Source organism: Lepisma saccharinum, chromosome 1 (assembly GCF_977018435.1).
Source record: "Lepisma saccharinum chromosome 1, izLepSacc3.1, whole genome shotgun sequence".
Classification (NCBI taxonomy): domain Eukaryota; kingdom Metazoa; phylum Arthropoda; class Insecta; order Zygentoma; family Lepismatidae; genus Lepisma; species Lepisma saccharinum.
The window spans coordinates 129,263,616-129,286,181 of NC_139229.1; the positions used below are offsets into that span (position 1 = coordinate 129,263,616).

A 22,566-nucleotide genomic window follows, 5' to 3' on the forward strand; every position below is an offset into this window, starting at 1 on the left:
AAATTGTCTGTGATGGAGAATCATCTTATGAATGAACAGCGAAATGTCTTGGTAAATATATGAATTAGCGTGAGCATATATTTTCGCATTGATTGATTGATTTGGTGTTTTAAGTCAACTTTATGGACAGTAAGGCTAATCGGGACTGGACCTGCAGTTTAAAGTGGGATCCGAATCACTACGTGCCTCCACCGGTATCGAACCCCTTGATTACAAGGCGACGACGCTACCACTGCGCCATCGGGGAGGCGCACACGCACATGTTTTCACAAACAAGTTATTTCTAATAATAGTGATGCTAACAAAAATTGCTGTTGTGACCAGCACTACGTACGGATGTTGAACAAAGGAAATTAAAACACATAAAAACTTCAACTTAGCAATACTACGCTAGCATTTGAACATAATTCGTGGAAAATTACACAGTAAACCAGGGGTTCCTAAACATTTTCGTTTCACGGCGCCCTTAGCGTTTCAAGATTTTTCCACGGCCCCCAATTCAGAATGTCTACCACTTGCAACGTTCACTTAGTGTGTGCTAAGGTTACTTGCTTTAAGGTAAACACACATTTCAAATTCAGAAACATTTTACGTGTAAAAAGTACTAAATAAGCTCATATTTGGAACAATCATATCATTTCAGTGAACACTTTGGGAAACGCTGCAGTAAATGCAGCTTCAACTGACACGCAACTGTGAGATGAAGAAACAGCAAAATGAATTTCACGATTTATCTTTATTATTCTAAACATAATCCCTTTTCATGACTTTGCTATTGTTTTTTTTTTAAACGTTGTTGCCAGAAGAATAGAAACTGGCTACAACACCACAAGAGCACTGAAGAGTTTCAGGAATTTCCACCAAACGGTTATTTCCAGTCCAGATTATATGCCCTTGCCTCCTTCCCATCGTCTGACATCAAGATCACAGCGTTCAGGTACTCCGTGCTGGTCGCCAGCATGCAGCTGCGGAAAGATTTCCTCATGAAGCTCCTTTTTGTGATCTTCATCCCTCCTTTGGCCTTCTGGCTTTTGGACACGCTCTTCCTCTGCTGTTTCACAGATTCCTTCACCGTCTTGTGGAATTCCTGGAGGACCTTCTCCCTTTTCTTCGGCTGCTCCTTGCTGTTCGGAGTCTCCTGCTCTTCGTCTGGATGTCTGCTCCTGTTCAAGTGGACGGGAAGGGTGACGGAGTCTCTGGACCTGGTGTCTGCAAATAGTATCTGTATGATGAAAGATAGTCTCAACACCGTTTTAACGCGACAGATATACAGACATACATAGAACTCATGTGTATATCCAGCGTTTATGATAAATAGTGTGCTCTTCTTCATGGGGATTTCAAATACAGGCTAATTCAAAACTCTCTTGACATTTTAATCAAAAAGCATGTTATTGACAAAATTGACAATACTGCTGAGCAGTACTCTACAAACTCAGTTATTTTCAATATGGTGGCCCTTTAAGTCTAGGCGTAACACCAACCTTTCTTGCGTAGACCGGAACACGGGCTCCAACATAGCTGACGTGTTCTCCCCTGTTACTACAGCTATTTGCTGTGTCAGTTGCTCTATGGTCTTGATCTTTACATCTTTATTTGGTACACCCTAGACTTAATGAAACCCCAGACAAAAAAGTATATCAAAGTCAGATCTGAGAGCGAGCCGCCCAAAGTCTTGATGAGCCACGGCCGATCCACATATCAGGGACGGTGTCAGCGAGGTAGTCACGAACGATTCTGGCGAAATCAGGTGGTGCATCATCTTTCTGGAAAACAACAGTGTATTTTGGCCCATCCTGATCACCATCGATTAGCGATACAAAGAATGTCAAGATAATTTTGAAACATCCTGTAGAAGGAAAACCGCAGTTATCCAGGTAGGAAATCACCTTCATTTCCACTCTTTGCTGGACAAGTTACGTTGGCTTTTGAATGCATAACAAAGAATAAAAATCCAGAACTAACTACACATACATAATGAAAATAGCACAGTGTATTTAGTATACTTGTTGACTCACGATCTCGCCACTGAAGATCCCAAAGCTCGATCCTGAACTGGTCATCGAGCATAAAGTGAACTTTAAGATCAACTATCAAACTATGTTATAAAAAATGACAATGAACAGTCATGTGACTTTAATTAGATTTACAACTGCATTATATGAGATTATTCAAAATTATTTTTGGGGTTTAAATTTTTTTGTGTGTGGGGACAAGTCATGAAACACAACATTCTTAATGGAACCTATTGATGGAGGATCTATGAAAGAGTGTTCAGTAGTTACGCATTTGGCCACTAGGAGGCAGGTTTTGTAAGATGGCGGCTCGAAGCAGTGATATGGCATAAGTGTGCTCGAATTTCGTCAATATTAGCCAGTTACCATTGTCCGGCGGCACATCCACGTATCACCATCTCAAGCGTAAGTACCGCGTTTTGCAATTTTATTAAATCCCTGACGGTCAATTTGAATAACTCCCGTGCCAAAGAGGTTTGAAATAAACTACGCCATACTTGCTATGGTGATCGTAGCAGGCATGGTTATGCTTGGGTTGCACTTGATGTTGTACTTCACAGTCGTATTGCACACATGCAGGAACTCCTCCTGTGTTATCGTGGAAGAATTCTCTAGCTTCCTCTTCAGTAGCCGTATCCCCACATCTGAATCTACGATACAAAGCAGAACACATCCACCGTGAGTGGAATAAACATGCATCAAAATGTAAACAATTTTCTGAAATGTCTTTTGAACACATATTTCCAAAACTTTAGCAAGTGTTTCGTGCAATATCAGCATAGAGGTAACCATCATCAAATCAAACGTATTGAACGTTGTGTAAATTGTACCATCCTCACGAACAAGTTTACAGTAAAGTAAAGCAGAACTATTGCTCTCTTCACGAAAAAGAGACCAGTCTAAACCCCGTACCAGCTAACTGTAGACCAGGCAAACGAGAACAAGTCTCTGCGCAAGTAGTGACGCGAGGCGGCTCCAGTGACAGAAACTGGATTGCGGAATGGACGACTGGAGTTACCCGCTTTCTGTCCTTCGTTCTGCAGCGTTGTAAACTTTTGATAACAACAATGCCGTACGCACATGACAAACGGACCGTATGTTTGTCTCCAGGTCCGTTCGCTTGGTTTAAGAATTTCTTAGGGAAATATCAGGGATAAAACAAGGGTTGTTAAAGGTCCTGGAACCCATAAATTCTAATAGGTTCTATTGGGTTCCGCTGCAGGACCGGAACCTTTTTACTCGCACAATTTAAATTCGGTCCAAGTTGCGTATTGTTTCATTGAAAAAAGGTTCCTGGACCGAATTTAAATTGATCCAGAAAAAAAGGTTCCTGAACTGTATTTAAATTGATCCAGAAAAAAGGTTCCTGGAACGTATTTAAATTCATCTTGAAAAAAGGTTCCTGGACCGAATTGAAATACCGTACAGATAAAAAGGTTCTTTACGGTCCAGAACCCATTTACGCTTGCTGATTTTCTCTCCTGGACCGGAATTGAATTTCTTTAAAATTCCTGGACCTATAACAACCCTAGTTAAACAGCAAGTGGAAATGTTGACGTACGGACAAAGGTCTGTACCGTACATCCGTACATGTACGATCAGGGCCCTAGGATTGGTAACGCTGCGCTTTCACCATTCGATTTTCCTCCTCCTCCTCCTCCTCCTCTGCCGCTATGCGCGGCCCTGCTCCACAGTTAGATGGGACAGGGTATAGATCGGAACTTACCATTGCCTCCTCCACACCCCTGGCCCTCCAGGGTTGCCACTTCTTTGCTCAGTCGACACTTCGCGTATATGAGGTTGATTTCGTTGGTTGAAATTGTTGCTTATTGGCAACACTGTAGGTGGACGGCGTGACCTTGACTGGACTGTTTTCATGGCTTTAGCTGACATGGTATTTATAAAATTAACTATATTATGATACAATCAATATAATCTTTCTTTTTACAAATGTTAACGCTTTAACTATTCCTTTGTGATACAAACCTCTTTGGACCACTTCTCCTGAAGCATCAGATTCGTGTCGTGTCGTGAATTGAATCACTATAGCTAGAAGAAAGGGTGCACTAAAACCCAGCAAAATCCCAAGCTGCACTTAAGTGCCCTGTACTGTGCTTTTGTTCTGGAAATTGTTATTATGTCCATTAAGAAATACGTACTAAATACAAGTAATTATACGGAATATTCTTTGTTTATACTACGATTTTGACCTTTCTGTTGACGTAAATGCATTCTTTTTTTGTGGTTTAAAAATGTTAACAAAGTGAATATGCACTACCAGGTTTGCTGTAAATGATATCTTAAATGTTTTCCCACTGTAGTTCCTTCCGAAATTAAGCGTGTTTGAACATTAGGGCCGGTGAACTGGCAGCCATCTTAAATTTGACCTCTGACGGTATTTAGAGTTAAAATGTGACTTCCCTCCAAATCTGTAAATAAAAGCTTTTCTAAAGAAAATGTTATAATGTTATAACGTGATCAGTTAATAAGTAGATTTACAGTATTTATATTTCTGATTTCGTCCTTGATTGAAAGTAAACTATCTTCTGCCGAATGTTACTGTCTCAAAGTAAGGCGGCGGGTTATGCACTTGTAAATGTGATAGATATTGTGTGTGCCACCGACGAAGTGGGCTGAGCGAGAAAGGTCCGAGTTAGTGTATTACACAGTATGCAGTGGCGGCGATTGGGTTTAGAAACTGGGTGGTGGCAAGGTGCCTAAACTGGGGGGCAATGACGGTTTACTTTCAATTGGCAGATAAGGTTTATCATAGTGCGGGGCAAAAGTGGGGGGAAGGCAACTGCTCCCCACGTCCCCCACAATCGCCGCCACTGACAGTATGTTTCTGTACGTAAATTAAAATTTTCGTACCCCTTTGTTTCACAGAACCATTGAATTGTAATCTTAAGTTTTGCACCAATTAATGGATACCTGTGTTCCGAGTAAAATAGTGGGAGTTGAAGAGTTGTTGGTTATGAGTGGAGTTAATTATATACTTAACCTCTAACGATGAAACTTGTGAAAAGGAGTTTTGTCTAACAAGCTGATAGCCAGTGATTTATCCTCAAGACGCCAATACCCCATAACACCCTTTAAAAGTTCCTACAAAGGGTCATTTTTGCTCTGCATTTACCCTTACACCCTCCTAAATGCGAACTTGCACCTCACAGATGGAAAATTCTGGCTAAATCATTACCAGAAGTGAATTCTAACCGTGGGCTTACCATAGTTCTTGCGCCAAAGCTCGAGATCGAAGTGGTCCAAGCTCCTTTCGAACATCATCGTGAAGGTCTCGAGCATCTTGTCGTTCCGCATGGGGAGCTTGAGGAGGAAGAAGAGCGGACAGTCGCCGCTGAGCTTGGACTCTTCGTCCTTGCAGGTGCACCGAAGCCTCTCGTCCACCGCCTTAGCGTCCAGCAGGGTCACCCGAGGTACCTTGGGCTTCGTCGCCACCTGGAGCAGGAACTCCCCGACCTCTGGACTGCGCAGGAGGATCCAATGGTCCCTGGACATCTGGCGCAGGTAGCCGAAAGTGGCTCTGATGGTTATTAGCTGGCTGGCCGCGTCAAACGCGCAGGAAGTGTCAACCAGGAACATTCTTCTTGGCATCTTCTTCTTGGCCAAGTCGCTCCATCTTGCAAGAGTAGACTCGTCTGCCATGATGAAAGAATACAGACGTTTTGAAAAGGCCATGTCAAAGTTTTCTCCGTCATAAACTGAACCTTACCAACTCAGTTACCAGAACAACTTCTGGAAGTAGGTTTAAGGAAAGCAAAATAAAATGTCAAAATTAAAAACGTCTCAAAACGACGTCAAGTTCGTTGCTTCCTCCGAATAATAAGGAATTTAAGGTTTGCGTTCCAGCTCTATCAAGAGTCCCGGGTTCGTTCCACAGTGGAAGCACATCAGGGTGCGAAATCATTGAAAACTGGTGGGGGGGAGAAAGTTCTTCATCTACAAACTCCCTCCCCCACAAACACATGTGTAAATAATACGATATACATATTTGTAGTGTTATTAAAAGTAAAAATAAATTACTGAATTAAAAAATATTATTATTATTAATTACATAAAGGAAATTAATTTGTTACTTGTATATATATCATATATTGCAAAGCAGCTATCTAATTCCTTTACTGACTGGTAATGATGTTAATACGTTATGAAATAGTTGAAGTGGTTTTATTATGTGTAAGTTTTTGTTTAGTTTGTGCTTTATGTTAATATAAATCAGACTTCATAGTTATTATTATTCTTGTTTTACTTTTATTGTGTGTATTGATGTAGATTTGTTAATGATCTCTTGAGAGAGAATGCATTCAATACTAACAACTACACTAATTTGTGTGTGTTTTCGATATTATTCTTAGTAAAGTATATTTAAAATTAAAAGTAATTGCTTATCTTTTGTTTGTTATAAGAAAAACTCTCCCCCCGGATTTTTTTTTTGGGGAAATTTTTGAGGCCAAGATTGTTGGTGGGAGGAAATCCCCCCGTCCCCCCAGGATTTCGCACCCTGAAGCATATTGCACAGTAGAGCGGAGCTCACTGAAAAACTTTAAGTCCAATCTCGAATAGCCTATCTGAGCATGGAGCGAGCTTAAAATACAAAAAAAACAGAAGAATTTTACACATTTTGACTCGAAAAATGGTCTTGAAAATATAAACAAACGCCTAGTGAAATATTTCGGGGGATACAACAATGTATTTACTGAGAGATGACAATGTTTTTGAAGAAATTGCAATTCAAGAAGAACTTAACGAGAACAGATTAAGGAGATTTTGTGTTAAATGGCATAGTGTGTAACAAATGTGGATAGCACGACACGTTACGACGCCAGGGGTCCCGGGTTCGAATGGTGACCTAGGCGTGGGTGTTCTTTGTGAGTGGCCTTTCATTAATTTCATCATATCGTTACCTATCCTCGTCTTCGCGATTAGCCAAAAGTGGCAGAAAAGCGATGCTAAAAACAACATTAACTTGCTGAATTGATCAAGTCAGAACTACCATATGTTAAGCGCCCGCATATGACGAGCTCTACATCTTACACATGCCATCGTACCAACCTTTCGTAATGGGTTCCTCAGAATACCACACATCATAAGTTGTCTCTTCTGGGTACGGCGGTTTAATTTCAAATATTTTACAAAATCCATAGTACATTGGTGCGTCGACATTCATGGTTAAGCTTGGAAGTATCTCGGACACCTGACCAATCAGGCTGAAGACCATAACTCTGCCGGAGGCGTTGTGGACCAACCAGCTGGATAAGATCAAGGTGGCTGGCAATTGAGAAAAAAAATAACATGCAAACTTCAGTTATATATAAAATCTTGACATACATAAAAATTGATGCACCGGATATAACAAGCGTTTTGTTCGAGTCATGGCAGAATAAGGGATTCACATCGGAAATAAAAGCTGGAACTGAAGATTGAGGAGAAAGTGTAGAAAATGCAATCAAGAAGAGAAAGAGTAAGCGTAGAGAGGAAGACGAAAATCTAGGGAAACAAAGAAAATGCAAAGAGGAAAAAGGAATTGAAATATAAGATGAAATAAGGTTAACAATAAATGAAGCATTCTATATATGTATCCTAGAGGGAATTAAGGGATCCCCTGAATCCGCCCTGTTAATGCCTATGCTCTTGAATGTCAATGCTTATGTGCCAGCATATCATAACATTTATTAAAGAAACAGCCCCTTTGAGCTATTGCCACATAGGTGTCACAACTTGAAATGCTAGCAAGTTTATGGCAAAGTGTGCTCTCGCTTAGCAGCCCGTCACATAAATGTATGCGATACAAAAACTTACTTATTTGCTGGAAAGATAGAAACATTTTTCTCGTTTGGCTTTAGCATAACAAAATGGTGTCGACGTCCGCGGCGAAGTCGTTAGCACGGCGTATTACGACAGCAGGGTCCCGGATTCGAATTCTGGAAAAGATATGAAGTTTCCGTTTGTCCTCAATGAGGAAAGTAGAAAATTGAGTAAAACTGATAAGAAAAAGAAGATAATTACGAGAAACTACCGCCTAGGTTTTTTTTCTTTTATTGCAAACAATAGTTCGCCTTTGGTGTTAGAGGTCTCAGGTTCGATTCCTGGTGGGAGCACATAAAATTTCGTTTGACCCAGGATCGTGAGGGCAATTGGAGAGCTACTTAAAGAGAAGATGTAGCGTGTTCATGCCTGGAAAGCCATAGTACAGTGGCGATGAATATCGACGCACTGACCACACACCAATGAAAAAAGCTACCCGTCAGACAACTGTTGCATCATGGAGTTCAGTTTCATATTTTGCTTTGATGAAAGCGGCACGATAACGAACAGGAAAAACCCAAACAAATTCCCGTTACAACAGGAAACGTATGACATAAGGACGTGGTTTGTTACTATCTGTGAAGTAGTTTCTTTATTTAGACAAAGGAAGTTTGATTTTAAGAAAGTGTCTTATATTCGAACTCAACGCCAAAAAGCTGATAGATATGCAACCAAAATAAACAATAGCTGTTATGAATAGACTCCTCTGGTGACTTAACGTACTGACTTTCCAACACAACTATTCTTCCTAGGTTGCATGGCATCCTTGGACCAGACAATACAGCAATTTCTACATTGTATCTGGAACCAACGATTCTTGGGACGCTTTCCAGAATTAACCGGTGCACGGATTGGTGCACCACCGTACACGCTTCTGCGTTCCGTAATTTAATGGTGTGGTGTCAACCAAAGCTTTCACCAGCCTGCAGAGTTGATCCGGTTGTGCATCGAAATGGCGTCGTGTTCTTATTGCTCCTTCACTTGCATGCAAAATAAAATCAGTTAATTCATAAAAACATGCAACGTGAAGGAAAGCCTCCATTCGCAATCTTCGATATTTTTGCAAAGAATGTCAATTACATTTGTAGTGAACGTGCAAAATGAGATATCACTATAAGAGAATATATGATATTCATAAAATATCTTTTAAGATTTCGTCACTGTCAATGACTTTCTCCTAGTAAACGCGAATGTACGTGCGCTTTCCGAATTTAGTCTTCGTTTGCTTCAGAATGAAGCTTTCCACATTTCACCGCATGTGACGTGATTTTTGGTTCACCAGTCTGGTACACGCTGGCTAGTGTTGCCCACGAGACGAGACTTTGGCCTCTCTCGTCTCGTGGAAATGCTGTCTCGTCTCGAAAATATTAGTTTGTCTTATGACACATGGTCAATCTCGTTTCATCTCGAATTTTTAAAAGCCTGTCCCGTCTCGTCCCGTGGGCAACACTAACGCTGGCGAATTCTGGAAAGCGTAGTTTGCTCTCACTTGCTTTGCCGTTGGTATAAGTGGCAATCCCACCTAATTTTGCTGTTACTTGTCATGGTATGTCACGGTATTCTTTGGACATGTAATTCTCTGTCTAATATTTTATTTTAATTATCTACAATTAATCAATATATTACTGACGTATTGCGTGATATTTGGTTTTGAGATTTCAAAAGTTCATAGATATCAGTCGGTAAAATGAAATTCTGGCGAGACAACGGGAGTTAGGGGTAAAGTTCTGAGTCACGGCGACGATTGTCACGAAGGTTCACTCTTTACGGCCCACCTGTGCAAAAATAGGCCTTATGGAATATCTCCGTTTCCAGTCGGCGGATATACCTGAAATTTGGGCAACCGAAGTGGCATGTTATAAAAGATACCTAGATGTAATTTCAAGATGATCAACTGAATATCAAGGACGCAAGATCGAATTTGATATAAAAGGACAAATCATGGACCATCTACGAATCTGAAATGCTGGCGCCGAGGAAACTGAAACCTAATCCTTTCGCAACTAGCTGAGGACACGCACTGGGCCTTTCGAAAATACAATGGACCCGGGTTGAAGAAACCTCGCGGAGAGAGAAGCGACGATTACCTTTAACGATATTCCAACCGAAATTTCAAAGGACGTATAAAACCATGGAAACCCGAAGCATCTACACAGTTTGCCGCGATTCTCGTAGTGAGAGCACTTCCGTGCTAAACCTCTGTATACCGTGGACTTAGTAATTTTTTTTTTTTTTTTTTTTTTTTGCGAACATCAGCGTGTGACTGCCAGTGAGTTGATACAGGTGTGCTTACACCAATCGCTGGAGGACGTCGAAAGGAAGACTGTGGTTCTGTTATAATCTTAAGCAGTTAATTGTTTTGTGAAACGAGGAACATCAAAAACCAAGCAGGCTAGGATGATAAGAGAAGAGGGGACGTCGGGTTCTCAAGTCCCTAACGACGCCGCCACTATCATCCTACCGCCAAACCAGCCGGCGCCAACACCAACGACGTACCACGCCATGGAAACCAGCCAACGACGCCGCCAACACTATCCGTTGCGAACGTCCAACCAACCAACGCCCAGCAGTAACGACGTAGAGATTGCCCGACGATTGAGAGGAAGGAAACTGAGCCGACGCTTGAAAGATGCCCGCCAGATGAAAGCGACGAGCCCGGAAACGCTAGCCGTCGGAGGCCGACGTCAGAGCGAAGGAGAGAACGCGCCGCCGAGAGGAAGTGAAAGTGCCAAGTGTCACCACCGCCGGCCATCGTCGCGGTTATTAACCGAAGAAAGATTTCTCGTTACAATGGTACCACGTGTGATTATCCGCACACATAGCAAAGATGGACCACCCGATGACGTAGCAGAGTTTGGGTACAGTATTCATCTGTCGATTCGTGTCCACGTACAAAGGTATTGCTTTCTTTCATCGCCCTACCACAAAAACTATAACCATTTTGATTCGCGGTTTTTCGACGTGACTCGGAACGCCAAACCTAACTTTCGTGTCTTGAAATTGAGTACTGTTGTAAAATAGGTCGTTTGTGTTTGTTTTTAATCTCTTTTTAATGTCAGCATTTAAATATAAAGCTCCTTTATTGCATTAAATGCCATTGTAATTTGTCAAAGTGTGCTTCATAGTAAAATAATCCACCGCCCAGTCGTTTGAATAAATATTCAAGGTTGACTGTTTAGTCTTATGTTTGTTGAATAATATGTGTTAAAATTGCCCAGGTCGTGTAAGTGATGTTTATATATATATATATATATATATATATATATATATATATATATATATATATATATATATATATATATGTATATAGAGTTGTAATGTAATTTTTGCTCGCGCCGAAGGCTAATTGAGATATCCCGGCAGCTAGAGTCCATTTGTGTATTGCGTTACGCAGCAGAACTGTAATTGTTTGAAAGGACGCGAGAGGGTTTGTAATTTGATACTTACTGTTTAGACGCGAATGTTCTTGTTGAACGAAAGGTTCAATTACCCTGACCATTAATTTTGACAATTGTTTTTATTAAGGCCTGGCACATATTTAATTGTAAGGAACACAGGAGCTGAGATTAACGACCCAATTCAAAGAATTCATGTTAAATGAAAGAAAAGGTACAATCAACAGCAAATGAATTAGGAGAAAAAAGATTTTCTCGACGAAAAATGAGTTGGCAATGCTGCGAACACCGAGGCAATCTTGATAAGAGGCTTGAGGAGCGTCGAGCAAACTTTCCTGAAAAGCACAACTCCAGTATTGAAGGTCATGCCATACGTAGATTGGCAACTTTGGGGAGCATGCTGTCTGTCTACACAATTCTCCCCAAACGCCTGTTTGAAGATGAGCCTTCTGCTCGCATTTTATTTTTCAAATGTAGTTCTGACGTTGTAGTCATTTTACAATTAGTATTTGTATTTGTTCTTATTTTGCTTTGCTTTTATGTCACCTTTACAATTAATCGAAACTATGAAGATGGATGATAATGAGATTAAATTGATGAAGAGACACTTAAAAAAGATATTGCCAGACCAGGACTCGAACCCGGAACCTAAAGCGGATAAGGTGGGGTGACCGTCAATAACTCCCAGCCATGAACTGGAGTATAAACTTTGTAATTGCTCAGGAGTATTTTTTGTTCTGTTCATGACTAATACCTGCTTTCGGACACTTAATTTATAAGTGACACACTCCGTTCGGTGGGGACAAGCCACGTATTGTTTGAGAGGAGGGACACATCTCGTTCATATACTAGATACAATCATGGACTATACTTGAAATGTGACGTGCTAAACAATACTTTCGGAGATCAGTTGGACATAGCAATTTTGATATACAAGTTGCATTTTCTCTACTTATTCATTATGCCTCATAGATAATCTCGCAACAACGCAAAATGCTTTAATTGACTCGAATTCACAATGACTACTCGACCTACATATTTTAAATGCAAAATCTAGGTGACGAAAATATGCCTCAACACGAAATGAAAATGCAATATTCATTCAATACACTAAAAAAGCTAACCAAAGCAGACATTTAACAACATTACACACGTAACGTTTCCATCCTCTAACAGGATTTTTGTTGGAGTAAGATTCACATGGCGTAATAGGATTATCATTCACTACAAAGCAATAGCTATAAACATGAGATAAACCTGAAATGAGCGGTTAGAATTCACCATAAGAGAAGTGCAGCAGGTAAAACAAAACACATATGTAAGGAAGAGGTGTGTAAGTGTAAGTTTCTATGTGAAAATTGACTGAGTGGTAGCACTAGACGGTTTTACGTCAAGGATCCTAGGTTCGAATACCGGTCTGGGCATTGGTGTTGTTTCTGAATGTTCTATTTATTTTATCTTCACTCATCTTCGTCGTCGCGATTGCCCGAAAGTGGAAGAAAAGCGACGCTAAATAAAAATAAAAAATATGTGAAAATTAGAAGGTTAATTAAGAGCTGATAGGTAAAATATACTCTATGAGCGATGTTCGATAGAAGTTCTGTTAAGATGTCAAACTTGTAAGAAGCAAATAGCGAAGTTGTGTGAAGGAATGAAGATAAGCTTCGATAACATGGTCACCTGGATTGTCTCGAGCTGAACCAGTAAATGGGCGATGTTTAATCCCCAAGGCCATTCTGTAAAACGAATGCCAAAAGAGGTTCGTGTGTGGATTTGGTCAGCATGAAATTGTTGGGTTATGATAAGTGAATGGTATTTTTTCTGTTTTCGTTATTTTACGTTGCTTTTCTACCTCTGGATCTTGAATGACGAATAAATTAATTTGGTGAACTGATAAACACAAAAAAGCCAACCCTGTGGCTAATTGGTTAGCGCATGCGCTTCGAAGTAAGGTGAAGATGTGTCATTGTCTGCATCCCACTTCCATCTATCACATCTTCAACCTTCATCATTGCGATTATCCGAGACTGGTAGAACAGTGACGTGAAATAACAAAAATATCACCCTCGGTGTCGATTTCAAAGTTTGAAGTATTGCTGTTTTTGTATTCAATAGCGGCTCTAGATTGTGACAGTGATGTGAAATACTTCTGATTTTATAAGAAATAGTAAAACGGGAAGAGCGATAGATATTCCTCTATTTTCAATTTTCTCTAAAACTATTTTCCCCGACTGTGGTGATAATGAATTCTATGTAGTATGAGAAATATACTTTAATTTATACTAATTTATGCATATGCAACTGATTAAGAGAGCCTCCACGATGGCGCACGGAAATCGTCGCCGCATTGTAATCAAGGACTTCTCGGTTCGATGCCCGGTGGAGGCACATAGTGATTCGGATTCTAGTTTAAACTGTAGATCTCGTCCCGGTTTGCCTATTTGTGCATAAAACTCAGACTCAGAATGATTAAAGACTTTTCGAAATATTCTGTCTGTATCGGAATGGCAACTTTCTTCAGAACGAAAATGAATTCGTAAAGCAATAATACGCACAGCACCTCTAATTACCCACTGCCATTCAACACGCTACTATTCGTAAATTCAGAATTATTATTTTAGGGTTCAAATCCTGGCATCTGAAAGAGGGACACTTGGCCCCAAAAGTTTCAGGTTTGTTAACATTTACTAGTTAAGGATATTTTTGTTAAGCTCCTGGGACCTGAGGAACAAAAATATAGATCTTTTAAAATGATTTCTCAAATTAAATGTAGAAATCATGCTGCACACTAGCCCAGGGACGCTATAGCTTATTCATGGGATGGAAAAATTGTCATTTCCTGGTCTCAGCATGGAGTTCTATCTCTGCAGTGTTTCCTTATCAATTTAATGTAATTATCATCCATCCTCATGGTTGCGACAAATTATAAATGTGTCATGGTAAAAACAAAGCAACATAAGAAAAAAAATATTGTAACATTACTGCAATGTCAGAACTACGTTGGCAAAAAAAAAGTGAACACCAGATCATTTTCAAACAGGCATTTGGGGAGAACTGTGTAGACAGACAACATGCTCCCGAAAGTTGCCAATCGACATGACCTTCGGTACTGAAGTTGTGCGTTGAGAAAACTTTGCTTGAGGCTCCTCAAGCGTCTTATCGCAAATGCCTCGGTGTTCACAGCATTGCCAACTCATTTTTCGTCGAGAAAATATTTTTTCTCCTAATTCATTTGCTGTTGATTGTACATCGATTACATATAAGTCTTGCATGTATAATTTTTTGTTGATGAGGCCCATGGGAATGAATGAGTGTGTTAGAATGGATGAGCGCTTCAGGGGGACCTGTACTGTGTTTTGTTTTGTATATGTCAGATTCCAATACATATATTTTTACCGTTTGTACGAGTTATCATTTGATGTTTACAGGTACCAGGTGTGTCAGGTAAAATTAAGGTGATATATTTCAAGTTATTATATCCCCGGCTCCGCACTGAAAGGGTGCGATTACCGTCCAGAACCCGAACTCAACCTGGACCGTTTGCTATCGCATGAACGGCATTTCCTGCCTATTAGTTCGTGGTAGGTAGACTTACCGTAACAATCTGCAATTCTTCTTGCTTTGTAGATAATGTCGAGATTACTCTTCTCACGTTTAGCTAACGTGAATGGATTGGCATTGGACACTTGGAAGAACCTCCTGTGGGGACCTATAAATGTGTGGAAGTACGTAACCTTCTTGGATACCGGGTTCGTCAGCTTAATCTTCCTGGCTACCTCCTGGGACAGTGGGCCGCTGAACACAATCGTTTCACGAGGGTTGTAGTCTTCCAGGTTCCTGAACAAGAAGGCGCACAGAATGACCATCTCCACAGAGTTTGGGTTGCATATGTCTCTGGGTTGAATGCTAACACCAAGTCTTATGGCATCCCATGCCTGGACGCACAGAACATTATTGTGAAACTTCTCTTCAAAACTTTCAGGTTCAGGGTAGGACGTAGCGAAGAAGTCTCTGGTCAGGAACGGGCAGTAGGAGGCGGTGACCGCAATTAGGACAACTCCATCAGATAAGTCTGACGTGAAGTTCAGTATGTCTCTCGGCTGAGTCGCTTGTGGGGGCCAGAGGACGGTTCTCGTGCAGCTGAAGTGATAGTTGAGCCAAGCAAGAAGGATCCGCTCAGCCTCTCCGTACACATTGCTGTCGATTGGGTCACACATGAAACCTGGTGTTTTGAACACGGTGCTACGTGATTTGATCGTGCACTCTGGGAACTTGTGATGCCGAAAGGTCTGAACGTTGATTTTGCACAGGTAGAAGTACTTGAATATTTGCAAGACGACATCCAACCAGCATTGATGTGACAGAGCGTCGAATGACTTCTCGTCGAGGACTTGGCAACCGACCGTTCCACTGTCCTTCAGACTAACTTGAGAAGTTCTTTCCTCAGTTCCACACGGCACTTCTACCCTGGAAAAGTCATCGTCCATCTGCAGTGCTTCTGTAGTGTACTGCACATAGTCAGGATACTCCAAAAGGAACTCGGGTTTGACGTGAGCCAGCAGAGCGCCATGTTGCTTTAAGACATCGAGCACAGCCCACATCTGCGAGTGTGCTTCGTCGGCTCTGGCAGCAGGCTCTTCTGGAAGTGGCTTGACGTTCAAGCCGGGCAAAATCTGTTTCCCAGCGAGAAGCAGAAACACGTCGTAAATATTTCTATCAATATCTTGCACGGACCCTTCATTGGAAGTACCTGTTTTCGTCTCTCTTCCTGTGAGTGTCAGCGAACGCATATCTTGAGGAATCTTCATGGAGAAGGACCCGTGGAGACCGTGCTCGAACAACCACGTTTCTGCAGCCTTCAGTGTCCTCGTATAGTGCGTGGAAGTGTTGTCATCCTCGGAACCGTTAGGGAAAAAGGGATAACTCTCGAGCGACTGACGCTTTCTGATTTCCTCCAAGAAAACTTTAGCCCTTTTGGGATACCTGGAGACGATCTTCGCCTCAGCCTCAGGACTTAAACCAACAGTGGACGTCCCGAAGCTAAAATACTGAAAATGGCTGTTTGCTTTTACTTGAGGCGGCTTATCAATGTATTGCCCATAGTCAGCTGCTTTAGCCTTATTATAGAATCGGCTTAGAGACAATTCGTCGTAATGTTTCTCAAGGAAAGCATGAGTAGTTATCAAGCTGTTATCAGCTGTAGCAGTGACTTGGATCTTGTATTTGCCTGCACTGTCCCCGGAGAAGACAATACCGGTTGACAAGGAGACCGGATAGTCGCTCTTGAAAGTGATGACAGCCAGACATCCAATATCCTCTTCTGCCACTCTTAGCACGTCGCCTTCTGGGAACTTTACACCGATCAGCTGCGCCGTCTCCACAATCTCGGTTGTTTTGACAGTGAAAGAGAGTTTAACGTCTTGTTCCAAGTTGACTCCTTGAAGAATAATCACAGCTTCGGTTTCAATACCCAATGGAACTGGTGGAAATATAACCTGGAATTACATCAATCATATTTATTAGAATAATGACTTGTTTGCTGGTGATTAAAGTAACCTACGTCTGCGAGTGGTATAGCTTGACGTGGTATTGGTCGAATACAGGATGCGCCAAAAGTGTGAAAGCTCCCTTATAAAAGACACCAATATAATGTCCCGAAACATAAGTGGGCGAGGGAGAAACCATTTACACCATGCTACTAAGATGGCAGTCATCTTGGAGTAAACTTCATTTTCTTAAGTAGAAAGGTATTTGACGAGAAACACGATGCTGTGTTTAGTTTTATCATAACTTTACTCATCATCACATAATTGGCCATTTCGGGTCGTGAGCCAAAAGTGCGGCAAACGAACTGACACACCACACGACACGCACACACCACACAACAATTCCTCACATGCTGATATTCTTTTTGTGTTGGTCAGGACCAGTAAGTGTCCAGGAATTTCAATAGTCAGCCCTAGAATTTGAAATATATATTTTAGAAACTATTACCTTATTTGTAAAAAAAAATCAGTCATGCGCTTTTAAGACCTTTGTTGTATGAAAATTCTGACTTAACCAGAGATTCGACCTTGTGTCCAGTAGCAACATGAGAACCATCATAATATTTTACACATATATTTAAATTGTGGGAAGGCCAGATGTTGGCTTTGTAGCATAGTGTTGCAGACCTCGTTATCAGCGTGGTTACTGTGGCTTGTATGTTGAAATGCTGCGCTCGACATGGCTGCACTTGCATACAATCTGAATAAGATGAATACCTTGGATGAAATACGAAAGGGGATGATAAATTGAGATGCGAAGATGGAAATTAATTGACACGGAGGGTCAAACATGCAGACCGAACCCCTTCTAATGACAATTTCCTGACGCACGCCGTACGTTTTCATACTTTTTTTTTTTTTTTTTTTTTTTTTTTTTTTTTTTTTTTTGCAATCTGCCCTAGAGTAGTCAGTTAAATTGTTGGTGTAAAGATGCTAAGGTGTGACATATACTCAAAGAAAGATAAAGAGCGCGAGTTCGTTAAAACTTAAGAATGTACTTACCTCAGAAACAAATGACTTTATCCTAGGTTCCGCCCACTCTCCGGAGAAATGTAGACAATTGTGCAATATTGTAGATCCGTTGACTGTCACGAAGACTGGAAGGTCGAGACTAAACGTGCCGTACGTAGGTGGAGTGAAGTTTGTGTACAGTGTGGCATACTCCTGCGTCTTGAGAAGGATTTCCCAGTCTTCTTCTTCGGTAACGTCCTGGGTGTCGACCACCAATTTCTTCAATGCGAATGCAGTATCCTTGATCTCGCTCCCCTTAATCATCAAGGTAAGTTCGCACTTGGACACGTTGGTTATTACCACCTCCTGGAAGTCGCTTTGGATGTCAGTGTTGGACTTCTTAAATCTGCACTCCAGATCAGAGAAGGACAGAATCCTCCTCGCTGAAGTAGCCGTGATCGCGACCGCCGGCAACTTTTCGGTGATCAAGAAGTTGTCTTTTGGTGGTTCTTTAGCTCGGGGGCTTTTGGCCGTAACTGAAACGTAAGCTGAAGCTACCAACGAATCGGGAATTCCTAAAACTGGAGGACCTAGGATGTTGTTCACCGTGCACGGCAGGAAGAAATTGTAGGATGCAATCTCCTCGGGGATGAAGCGGAGGTAGAGTGGCACCTTGCTCCCTTTCGGAACCGAAACGACCTTCGCTGCTGGCGCTTTTGGATCATTGGAGATCGACGTACTGAAGCCAAGAAACGTGGAGAAGTTGAACGACAGCTGAGCATCGACGGAACCTACGTTCTCTGCTTCCAGAAGCTGAGATTGGAACGAACCCAGAGGTACTCTTGAAAATATGATCTCTCGAGGCTCGATGGCGATTTTGGGATACTGCACCGTGCCTTGGACCTTAACGATGAGGTTCTTCTTGGACTGATTTATCAAGAACTTCAGCTCGAACTGGAAATCTTCCACCTTCCTCGCCTGGCAGATGACTTTCACGTTGACCTTCTCTCTGGCTCGGAGGATACCGAAGGAAGGCTCGACGGTCCAACCCTCCTGCGGAATTGATGAGGACATCCTGAAGAACACATCTTGGTTACTCTGATTGCATAGGACAGCGATCCTCGTGACGGGTTCATTCAACGCGATGTCCTTGTAGAGCAGCGCTTTCTGCTTGAAGTTCACTTTGGGAGCATCGCTCGTCTCCACTTTGCACTTGATGAACTGGAGTCCTCCCGTCTGAGATCTGATCTCCACTCGAGCATGCATGGGGCATCTGGGAAATACGTCACAGTACACCTGGCATCGGATTTCTTTGCCTGGCTGAACGACAACTGGGAAAAAAGAACAGAAAAACATTGAGCTAACGTCCTCCACGATGGCATAGTGGTAACACCATCGCCTTATAATCAAGGTGCCTCAGGTTCGATACACGGTGGAGACACATAGCAGTTCGGATCCAAGTACCGATTAGCATATCTGTCCATAAAGTGCACATTAAAGGAACAGCCAGTGCTGTTTTCACTTTAACTTTGCCATCAAATTACAATTGTCTACAATTCTATAGCAATGAAATGTACAGTCACGGACACTTCTGGGATGTAATGACTAACTAACTAACTCTCTATCCTTCTTAAACCCGAAAGTTCATGGCTGCAGCAACACAGGCCTTCCATCTGTCCCTATCTTGAGCAAGATCTATATACTCTTTTCCATCCCTACCGATTTCCTTTAGGTCCATCTCAACGTTGTCCCTCCATCTTCGTCTTGGCCTTCCTATAGGTCTCTTACCATCAGGTTTCCCAACAAGAATCCTGTGAACTCCTCTTTCCTCTCCCATTCGTGCCACATGGCCTGCCCACCTAAGTCTTCTTGATTTAATTATTCTAATAATATCTGGACATGAATACAAATTATGTAGTTCTAAATTATGTAACCTTCTCCACTCACCTGTCTCCTCATCCCTTTTAGGTCCAAATATTTTCCTAAGGATCTTATTTTCAAATACTGTAATGATCGCATTGAAAGTCAATAAGGTGTAACAACCCAGAAGTGTCTGTGGCTGTACAAGTATTGCTCGAGAAATTGTTTTTAAGTACTGGTAGCAGGTGCAGAGGTTGTCAACAGCTTGCCTAGTGTTTTGTTTCAATTTTTGAAGCTACCATTGTGTAAAACAAAGAAAATATACGTGTATAGACAATTTGATTGATGAAACCTATGCATACCACTCTATCGTACGACAATATGAGTTTTAACTTGGCCAATATTAACATACTAATGTATCCAATACTTGTTGCACAACTACTTTGTATTTAGCTGCGGATTCTAAGAGTAAAAGAAACGTTGTTTCTAGTTACGTTTCAGAAGTTTACATCTAATCAAGAACAAAAATTAATCAGTTGGGTAACTGGCTAAGAAAGGTCTGATAAAAGATGCATGAGGAAGAACTGGGGAAAAGTCTGGGGAAGAGGAAGATATCTGACATATGACTGAGATATGACATTAAATGAAGTGGATCCTATGCTATTATGAACGAAGGATTGAGACTGGAAAAACTCGAGCTTCATTCTCTAAGCTTCGTTTCATCTTTTCGCAAGTTTTGGTGGTACAATGTACGTACCACTGTAAATCTCCTCTCCACTACACAAACAATCTTCAAAATATGGAATTAGGAGTAAACTCGAATAGAAATTTAGACTTTGAGGAAAAGCTTCTTGGTGTTTCTTGTGCTTACCTTCCATCGGCTGCACAGAGAACGGCGTGTCCTCGGGGACATTCCAGGTGAACCTGCAGGGGACGTGGAGGTCGTTGGCGATGGGCACCGTCCTCCAGCGGAGCGAGTGTCCGAGGACCGTGTCCGGAGGGTTCCGTCCGAACAGGAGATCCTCGGCTTCGAATTTCTGTACCTGCGTCACCACGTCTCCTCTTGCCAGCAGAGTGAAGGGGTTGTTCTCGTTGATGGTAATGACGATGAAGCTATGAAAATAAAAAAGTGTGTTTACAGTAGCGCGTCTAGGATAAGGGCGGGGTATGACTACAAAGCTCTAATCCAACCATGATCCTATCGAGCGGATCGCTGTTGCACAGGAAACGTACGTCTAACAGATTTATTATGAAGTTTGAAAGTTTATTTTATGTTCAGGAAGGCTAATCGGGACTGCACCTACAGTTTCAAGTTGGATTCCAATCACAAAGTGCCTCCACCGGGCATCGAACCCGAGCCCCCTTCATTACAAGGCTACGAAGTTACCTCTACGCCATCGGGGAGGTCCGTTTATTATAAAGTGTGTCTCGATATCACGTTACCGTACATAGAACGCTGATGGGTTTTTACTTTAAAATTTTACAATATCTCCCGTTACAGTTTAAGAGTTTGCCTTTTAATCTACACAAACGTAACGCATTTTTCTCGTGAGCGCATGCGCATTTATGTCACCACACGTCTATGCGGTGGCCAGAACGAGGAGTAAAGATGAAACTCAGGCAGAAACACACACACGCATATACATGTTATTTAAGTGTTATGTAGACATGTACGTATATACAGCATTGAGACATATAAGAAAACTTTCTATTTTAAACATGAATATTTTATTCTGAGTGTCCCTTCATCAATTTTATGGTATCATCACTCATCTTTATGTTCGAGATTAGCCAAAAGTGGAAGAATAGCAAAGTAAAGGAAATCGTTCAATCAAATCGAGTCTTAAGCGTTCTTCTAGTCAACTTTATGTAGTGTAGGGAGTAATTTCAAGTGTCTCTATCTGCTAAACGAATTTACGTATTTTAGTACAAAATACATTCACAGGTCTACATTTTACTTCACACCAGTGGCCCAAAGTTTGGGTATATCTTGTAATCCCTTCAGAAAGGTTTACATAATCAAGGCAAGAAGTAAGGCAGTCTCTCCCAAAATGTAGGACACAATCACGCTTAGACTAAATAAAATATATCACTTGCAAATAATTTAAAAAATGATGCATTGTCACACTCACTCTCCCAACATATCAAGACTTCAGGACATAACATCAACAGTGTCAATATTTTATGCAATAAATAATAAATAAATAAAAACCGAATGTGCCATGAATGAAACCTGTGAAACTTTTCGCAACAGCTCAACTACTGTATAATACAAGGTAGATCAAGGACCACCAAATACTGCAACTAATTTTAGAATTTGAATTTGAATTTAAAATTTTGGATGCGTCAGCACTAAGGCTATTTTGCACCCGTCACATTATACGGGGTCCAGCCCCTTATCATAACATAACAACTCTAACGTTGCATAACTAAAATCTTAAAATCTTCTGACTTTCGTTAAAAACTGAGGCTGTAAAGGAGCGCTCAGCACACACACAAGGACACAACACAGGACAACACAAAGACAATTATACTGGCCATGGGGCCAGTCGCCAGAGCCTCGTTAGTCTTCAGTCCAGGGTGTAGTACGTGGAAGTGAGGTTGACTATTGGGTGCACTACGTGGAAGGAGCACCCCTTACACCCCGCAACTAATTTTAGAGAAACTTACACAACTAACATCAAAAAGAACATAAACACATAGACGAGTAACACCTAGTGAACCAGCCTGAAATAAAGATACACAACTATGGGCAAAATTGATGATATAAGCTTTTTAAAATATTGAGAAGTCAATCAACAGCCTTCTATGTATGGTGACAATGAATCACCGAAATCGATATGCGAATAAAGTATTTTTTCGCAAAATCACATTGAATTATTATATATTTGTGTAAAAAAGACACATTTTCCGTTCAAAATATTTTTAATTGAATCCTAGAGTACAAACTTCCCAAACTTCTAGTCAACCCCACTACGA

General features: G+C 41.3%; 1 protein-coding gene and 1 long non-coding RNA gene across 2 annotated transcripts in view; one reads left to right on the forward strand and one right to left on the reverse strand.

Moving 5' to 3' along the window:
* LOC146001278 (uncharacterized) overlaps positions 1-22,566 on the forward strand; it is a 107,160-nt gene that overhangs the window by 11,012 nt on the left and 73,582 nt on the right. The gene's annotated exons all lie outside the window — the stretch shown is intronic.
* The window catches only part of LOC146001246 (cilia and flagella-associated protein 47-like), a 62,346-nt gene continuing 40,512 nt past the window's right edge, over positions 733-22,566 (reverse strand). The window contains exons 12-18 of the mRNA XM_083138551.1: positions 20,459-20,700; positions 17,779-19,058; positions 14,826-16,725; positions 7,083-7,298; positions 5,240-5,668; positions 2,513-2,665; positions 733-1,209 (exon numbers count right to left, since the gene is read on the reverse strand). Coding sequence (XP_082994677.1) covers positions 869-1,209; positions 2,513-2,665; positions 5,240-5,668; positions 7,083-7,298; positions 14,826-16,725; positions 17,779-19,058; positions 20,459-20,700 — 4,561 coding nt within the window. The 3' untranslated portion in view covers positions 733-868. The remainder of the gene's footprint in view (positions 1,210-2,512; positions 2,666-5,239; positions 5,669-7,082; positions 7,299-14,825; positions 16,726-17,778; positions 19,059-20,458; positions 20,701-22,566) is intronic.